We start from the raw sequence: 8,017 nt of genomic DNA, 5'->3' as shown, positions 1-8,017 counted from the left end.
TGGGGTAAATCCACAGGGTCCAGGGATAGGGCTTGGGGCAAGCTGGGATAGTGGAAAGTGTCCCTGCCCATGGTAGGGGCTTGGACCTAGGTGAGCTTAAAGGTCCCTTCCAACCCAAACCAGGCTGGGATTCTCTAACCTTTAAGGTCCCATCTGCAAAATCACCTTTGCCAGCTGGATAAGCACAACAAGAAGAGCTAGCAAAGAAAAACCATCCAGAAAAACCCAAAACTTGTAACACAGTGATTTTACTTGAATCAGTAAAGTTAAAGCAATTATCACCTGAGATTTTTCCCGAGATCCTGAGGCACCATCATCTCTCTGTTCCTAAAGTTGCTGTTTTGACAACGATTCCTCTGCACCGACCACGTCACTGGCTGACCCTGAGACCCCAACAAAAGGCTGCTGACTCCCTGAAGAATGACTCTCCTGGGAGTTTGTGGCATGAAGAGGCACTGGAAATCAAAGGAGCCCAGGCTGCTGGATGCAACACTGTGATTAGAAGCACAAAATCTCCCAACTCCTCAAAAAAAAAACCAACAAAATCCTTTTTTCTCCCTTTTCCACAAACAAAACAGACCTGTTTCATGGATCTGGGTGGGTTTTCTCTGGTATTATCATGGGGAATGGAGTAAAATGTAGGTAGGAACTTCTGGTTTTATGTGCTGTGATAAGAAAAGAAGTAAAGATGGGGCACTTTCCCCATACAGAAATGCCACAGAGACCCCAGGTGTGTGTGTGTGACACAGATCAGTAACAGAGGTTACACATTTGCCAACAGCTACAGGATATATTGTATTTGCTCCAGCAACACCCACACACGTTTAGCAGCCTCTCCCCAGGGAGTAAAACACACGGGATCACTGCACCCTAAATCTGGCAGGGAAAAAAAACATCCACAGGAGCAGGGAATTATGTGCACCCCATGAAGGGGAAAGGGCAGCATTGGCACCTGGCTCCGTCAGGGCACTCTTTTACCAAGTCAAAATGTCCCCAAAAGCAGCCAGTTTTCCTTTAACTGTGTTCGTGGAGTAAGAATTGTTTCATGGGGTGTGGGATTGGAAGGCTGTGGATCAGATCCAGGCGGGATTTGCCGAGGACTCTCCGCACAGCTATGCGGCACAGAGACAGGAGGCTCCGGGTGCGGCCTGCAAGGGAAACACAGGGAGGAGTTACTGGGGAAAGAGCTCTTCCAGCACAGGGACAACAGGATGGCAGTGCCCACGTCGATTCAGGAACTGGACCTCCAAGGCATTGCTCCATTATCCCATATGCTCCACCTGAGGAGTCCCACGTGCCTCCTAAACCCAGGCCTAATGGAACTCCAGCTTATGTGAGCCTCCCTTGCCCAGGCAGGCTTGAAAACCAGGCCCACGCAAAGCTGAGTAACCTGGGGAAGTTGTGTCCCACAGCCTGAATCCCTTTGAAATTTCTCTGGAGTTCAAAAGGGAAACAAACTCCTCTTCCACCCCTGCTGGGTTCATCAGGTGGGTCTCCCCACCTTTTTCCACCTTCACCCAAGCTTCTCCCTGCCCCTTTTTACCAGCCTTTGTGGCTTTCCTTCCCAATCAGTCTGTCCAGATCAAATTCCCTCTTGGATCCAGAGCCCAGGGAACAGCTGGGACACACCTGTGTGGCTCTGGAGAACTGGGTGCCACTGGTGATCCACAGCTCCAAAGCCCAGCTCGGATAGGACCCCTAAGCCTTGCCTACATGGATGGGCAATGGAAAAGAGCTGGGAGAGATGAAAAAGGTGGAGTAACAGACAGAGGTTGGGCTGCTGAGGGACTCAAGAGGGGAGAGCACCATGTGAAGGTACAGAATTCAACAGAGGAAAAGCAGGGAGTGGAGAAGTCATTAATGCTTTGTTTGTCAGCTTGTGGGACCCCGTTAGGTAATTGCTGAAGGCTCTTCAAGAGAGGACAGCAACACCCACCCCACCACCTCCAGCAGCACCTTCACTTCCAAACATCCCCTCCGCAGAGCTCTCCCACATCCACAGCGCCGCTCCAGGGACCCAAACCCACCCAAAATCCACTCACCCCTCGCTTCTTTGAACAGCTCCAGCGCCTCGGCGTTCACCTTGACCCTCCCCGTGGCCTCCACTCCCAGGGCCTCCACCTTGACGAGGTTGAGATCCGCTCCAAAGTCAATGAGGAGGCGGACGAAGGCCGGCTCGCAGCCGTGTCGCAGGACGGCGTCCAGCACGCAGACGGGCGAGCCCCGCGAGAAGCCCTTCACGTTGATGGGCCCGCAGCAGTTAAAATCCGGGTCGGCTCCCGCCTGGAGCAGCAGGCGGAAGCAGGGCAGGTTGTGGTAGGCAGCGCTGATGTACAGGGGACACACCACCAGCGTGGTCAGCGGCCGCAGCGCCTGCCCGGGCCCGCGGGACGCCAGCTGGTGGTTCACGTCCACGTCAGCACCGTACCTGCTCCGGGGAGAGGGAGGGTTGGCAAGAGGAAGGGATGGGGCTGAAGGACACGTGCAGAGAGAGAACATCTGGAACCCGCCCTGCCCTACCCTCAGGTGGGCCTGGCAGCACTTCTGAGCAGCCAGCAGGACAATGTGGCCAAGCACAGTCTGACCTCCCAGAAGCAAAAATGTTTCCCTGCCCATGATAGCCTGGGATTTGGAGAGAGGAGGAACAGCAACATCCTTGCCCCCTTATGGATTGGGTTTGTGTGGCCACATTTTGGTAGTGGATGAGGGAAAACAGATCGAGCTTGAGAAGGAGGGAGGGGTGGGGAAGGTGTTTTTCAACATTTCTTCCGCTTCTCATTACCCTGCTCTGATTTTATTAGGAATAAATTAAACTGACACCCCCAAGCTGAGTCTCCTTTGGTGATGGTATTTGGTGAGTGCTCTCTCCCCTTCCTTATCTCTCCCATTCCTTATCTCGACCCAGGAACCTTAAGCTGTATTTTCTCTCCTCTCGTGTCTTGGCACTGGGGACGGCTCAGCCCCGAGCCAGCACCACGTAATGCTGGATGCTAACGAGCTGCCTGGGGAGCAGGGATGTTTCCAGATGACTCCACTGAAGAGGGATGCTGAAATAACTTCCCTACCAGGATAAAATGGGCCAAAAAAGCAACACAAGCACTCGATCCCAAACAGCAGGGAAGTGGAAACAGGAATCTGCACTCTACAGCGAAACATCCACGACAAACCCCCGATCCCGAAGGAACTGGAGGGGCTGGAATCTGCTGGGGATTCCCCCAGGCAGTGGGGACAGTAATTCCATGTTCCTCCCAAGCAGCTTGGATGGGAAGAAAGAGGAAGACAACATAGTCCTTAAGGAGTAGCTGGTTTTCAGTCGCAAAGCCCTGTCTGTTCTACCCACAGAGGGAGAAGAGGTTCCTTTGCCCACCCGTCCCCCTCCCCAGATTGCAAAGTACTCAGAGAAAAGGGTTTTTCCTAGACAGCATTACATTCCTTTCATAAAGGAGTTCATAAAACTAAGGAAAATACCTGGGCACAAATCCTACCTCAAAGCAGGCACAGTTCTCACTGAAACCAGCGGGGACTGCTCCCTATCCGGCAAATTTTTAACCAAATCCTTCAGTTCCGAGCATGGGAAGACTCTCGTTTAAAGTAAGCACACCCAGAACAAGGGCTGAGAGACTCCTCTAGGAGCTGCAAATGGCACAAAGTGTACTTTCCCCCTTAAAATCAGATTACACATGCATTTGGACAGGGTTATCCATGCTGCTGTGGGGCTTCCACAGGGCTCCTGAGCACAGGTAGCAGATCTCCCTCCAATTACCACCAAAATTCTCAGTGGAAGCCCTCAATTCAAAGCAACCTCCCAGATTCTACTTTTAGCAGGGTGAGGCATGCACCTGAGGGATGGGGGTGATCTGGCAGCTCTCTTTTTCCCAGTTTTAGCCTGGCAAAAGCATCCTCTCACCCTTGCTACCCTCACTTCCACTGCAGGTAGCAGTGGATCCCACCACAGCATGATCCCAAATTATGAGGAATGTTATTCATACCCTGGCATTAGAACCCTAAATATTTCCAGCAGCCTCCCAGTAAAATGGATCCCCATTCCATAGGGGGATTTATTATTCATGGATGGGATTTTACCTCTTGCTTGGTTCAGCCCTTGCAGGAATGCTCAGGGATCCCAATGGTGCTACCACAGGATTTTCAAACCAGGTTTGAAATGTTTAGACACCTGCAGCAAAACCTGAATGGATTCAGGTTCTCTCAAAATATTCCCTCCTGTCTCAGGAGAAGTGTCATCCTCGGCACACTCCCCCTGCCAAACCCTGTAGATCCAACGCTTTAAAAATCCCTGTAACATAAAGGCTGCATTTTTCACTAAGTAACTCTGCACAGATCTGTGAAATCCCTACTCTGAGATATTTGAAATTTTGGGCAATCTGACAATTTGGTATTAGCTTAGCAGCCTTGGGAGAGACATTGCCTAATAAGAAGAGATTGGACAAACTCCAGTTAATTTTTAATCCTGAACGTTGTCCAAAATCTTGCTTTTAATATTGCTGGTGATCTATCCCAAGGAGCAGACACATAAATCAAGGCATCAGCTCTCCCTGTGCTGCTGAAATGCCGTTTGCTACATTTCACCCTGCCTGGGTGGAGGGAGTGGGGGAGATTTTTGGGAATGCAGCGAGTTGAACCCTGTATCAACAAGCCTGTGCTGATGGGAGCATCCTGCTCTCAGCTTGCTGGGAAAGGAGCAAGGAGGGGGCACTATCTCCCCTTCTTCCTCAAAGCCACACTTGCATGGAAATTCGAAAAAGGAAGAAGATCCCCAAGGATTTTGAATCTTTTCCTATTCAAACCCTTTTGTCATTTTCTAACATTTGAGGTCATCAAAGGGATTCCTTCAATTTCCTTCTCTCGCTATTTCTCCCTACAGCCTACATCTTCCCATACCGATCCCTTGTTATTTGGCATCCACTGCCCACACAGCTGTCCAGCACAATCCCTTGGACAGAGATCTTCCAATTTAAAAAGAAGGAATAATCAGGGCATGCCACAGAAGGAGCAACTCAAGTTCCCACAGCCTCCTGCAACACCTTGAGCCCTGCTGGTGCTGCCAAGGGAGTCCCCTGAGGGAAAACCCAAAACCCAGGGGGGTTTTCTGGGGGGAATCCACCTCCCTCCAGTCAGGGGCACCGTGGAAGTAGAGGGAATTTCAAGGTTTGGATCTGACTGGATGTCAAGCTCAGAACCAGAGACTCCTCTCTTGGGCTTGGACTGGAACAGGTGGGAACAGAGCTGGTGCCAAAGCCAAGGGAGAGGAAATCCAAGGATGTCCCTTTGGTCGCCCCTCCACCCTCTCCTCTCCAGCTCCAGAGGTGTGGAGGCTTCACCCGGGTGAGGAGGGAAGGGATGCCAAGGGAGCAGGAGAAGGGAGAGGCAGCCCTGAGCCCAGCCCCGAGCTCTGACCTGATGAGCTCCCGCAGGATGTCGGCGCGCCCCACCCGCGCCGCGTGGTACACCGGGGTGCTGCGGTGGTGCCGGCTGCCATTGGGATCAGCACCGGCCTCCAGCAGGATCTTGGCACACTCCAGGTGCCCATTGACCACGGCCACGTAGAGGGCTGTCTGTCCCTTGACGTCCACCAGGTCGATCTCGGCCCCTTTGCGCAGCAGGAACTCGACACAGGGGCCGTGGCCGGCGGTGGCCGCGATGCGCAGCGGGGTGCAGGGCAGCCAGCCGCAGCACCACACCGACTTCTCGTTGATCCGGCTGCATTGGGGGGAGCACGCAGTTAGGGAAGCCCCCATTCCCTCCAGGAGGGTGTCCCCTGGAAACTCAGGCACTGCCCGGGCTCCCCAGGGAATGGGCACAGCCCCAAAGCTGCCACAGCCCAAGGAGGGTTTGGCCAGCGCTCTCAGGGTGGGATTGTTGGGGGGTCTGTGCAGGGCCTCGATGATCCCTGTGGGTCTCTTCCACTCAGGATATGATCCTCTGATTTCTGGCACTTTTAGCAGCCACCAAAAAGCTCCTGTCAATCACCTGACAGACGCTGCCTGGACAGATGAAGCAGAGCAGTGCTTCAGTCGTGCCAGGGGCTGCACCTGTAACAAACCCTGCCTCAAAAATCACCTATAAAAAAACCTCAAAACGACTTGTTTGTTGTTTTGTCCCTTTTAAAGGGAGATGTCCCAAACTGGTAGCCCAGAGAAGCTGTGCCTGCTCCACCCCTGGAAATGCCCAAGTCCAACTAGGCCAGGGCTTGGACCAGTGGAAGATGTCCCTGCCTGTGGCAGGGGTGGAATGGGATAAGCTTTGAGGTCCATATCTACCTCCAAATTCAAAGACATCACTTCTCTGCTCACTCCATCACCTGTGGAATGGAGTTGTGGGCCCCACCCCCCTCTCCCTGTCAAACTCTTGCTTTTTTCCTACAAAAATCCCTCAGCCCAAGAGTCCCAAGAGCCCCAGCTGCCCAGGTAGTAGAAAGAAGGGCTGGCTCATTCTCATTTTTTGCTGAAATAACACCTTTTTTCTTTTTTTTGAGGCTGGGAAACATTTAGCACTCTAAGCAGATTTCTCCATGATGCAGGAAAATTAATTACTATCCCCACAGTCACAGGGTTAGCACTGGGCAGATTTTGTAACATGGGGTGTTTCAGGTTTATAGTTGATTGTAATCCCTTTTGTATGTTTTCCCCATTATCCCTAGGCTCCCGTTTTCCTGCTATCACATTCCTGTGCTGATCTGAAAAGAGCTCATGCACAGCTGCCCAGCACAGCCCCATGAGCTGCTGTGGGATTTGCCTCCTGGGAAACCAGGGGAATGATCTGGAGGAAAGGGGAGCATCCTGACACCTCTCCCATAAAAACCCCCCATCCCTGGAGTTGTCCAAGGCCAGGTTGGACACTGGGGCTTGGAACACCCTGGGTTAGTGGAAGGTGTCCCTGCCTGTGACAGGGGGTGGGATGGGATAAGCTTTAAGGTCCCTTCCAACCCAAAGAGTTATGAGATGAGGGTCACCAAAAGGAGCAGGCTGTGGGGACAGTGAGAGCGTTCTAGGAAACACCTCTCCCCAAAAACAGCATGTGGGATGGGAGTCCCCAGGAGGCACAGGCTGTGTGAACAGTAGGAAAAACACCCTGACACCTCTCACAAGAAAAAAGGCCTGAGAGGGAGTCCCCAAAAGGCGCAGCTGTGAGGACGGTGAGTGAAGCATCCTCCCCGACAGCTCCCCCACAAAAACCTCCATCCCTGCAAGTGTCCCAGGCCAGGCTGGACGGGGCTTGGAGCACCCTGGGATAGTGGAAAGGGTCCCTGCCCGTGCAGGGCTGGCACTGGATGCTGTTTGAGGTCGGTGCCAGCGCGGTGGGTGGGATGCGGGAGGGATGCGGGAGGGATGCGGGAGGGATGCGGGAGGGACGCGGGGCAGGCTGTGCGCTGCGGGGGGAGCAGGCAGGTGGCGGGGCCGTGTGGCCAGGGCTGCATGCCCACCTCTGGAAGCTCTCGTCCTGCAGCAGGCTGCGCAGGGTGGGCAGGTCGCCTACGAAAGCCGCGTCGTGCAGCCGGGTGTCCTCGCAGTGCTCCAGAGGGTGGTCGCAGAACTGCTCCCGCAGCCATTCCTTCAGGTTGCGACCTGCGCTGGAGACAGGCACACAGCGGGATGAGAAAGGGCTGGCAAACAGGGAGGGGGGCCACAGCACCGTCCCCCCAGCCCCGGGAACCCCCCTGCCCACGGTACCTGCCCGGGGCGGGCGGGTCCCCGCCCTCCGCCATCGCGCCCCGCCGGCCCCGCTCGCCCTCGCTCCCTCCCTCGGTCCCTCCTTCCCGGCCTCCCTTTTCCCGGCCTGATTGGCCCCGCTTGGCTTCCTGCTCCCGTTAAGGTGGATTCTCCCCGCCGGCCCGGCCGCTTGTTTTCTTCAGGGAATTGCGGCTCCTTCCTCCCGCTGCGGGCAGCGGCGGAGCTGCGGCAGGGATCGGACAGTTCCCAGCAGCTTTTATGGGCTCCTGTTCTCCCCGCTTCTGGTCCTTTTCCCCATCCTATCTCGTTTTTCCCGCAGCGCAGTTTCC

General features: G+C 54.2%; 1 protein-coding gene across 1 annotated transcript; it reads right to left on the bottom strand.

Annotated features, from left to right (window-relative positions):
* Positions 1–232: 232 nt before the first annotated feature.
* ASB1 (ankyrin repeat and SOCS box containing 1) lies at positions 233–7,742 on the bottom strand. Its single transcript, XM_015633926.2, has 5 exons — positions 7,689–7,742; positions 7,442–7,588; positions 5,416–5,718; positions 2,043–2,428; positions 233–1,148 (listed from the first exon to the last, which is right to left on the bottom strand). The coding sequence occupies exons 1-5, from the start codon at positions 7,721–7,723 to the stop codon at positions 1,015–1,017; spliced, it is 1,005 nt and encodes a 334-aa protein (XP_015489412.1). The 5' UTR covers positions 7,724–7,742; the 3' UTR covers positions 233–1,014.
* Positions 7,743–8,017: the final 275 nt, after the last annotated feature.

The sequence above is a fragment of the Parus major genome, chromosome 7, assembly GCF_001522545.3.
Source record: "Parus major isolate Abel chromosome 7, Parus_major1.1, whole genome shotgun sequence".
Lineage (NCBI taxonomy): Eukaryota > Metazoa > Chordata > Aves > Passeriformes > Paridae > Parus > Parus major.
The sequence above is the reverse complement of the archived record's forward strand: the minus strand, read 5'-3'. Positions and strand labels throughout refer to the sequence as shown.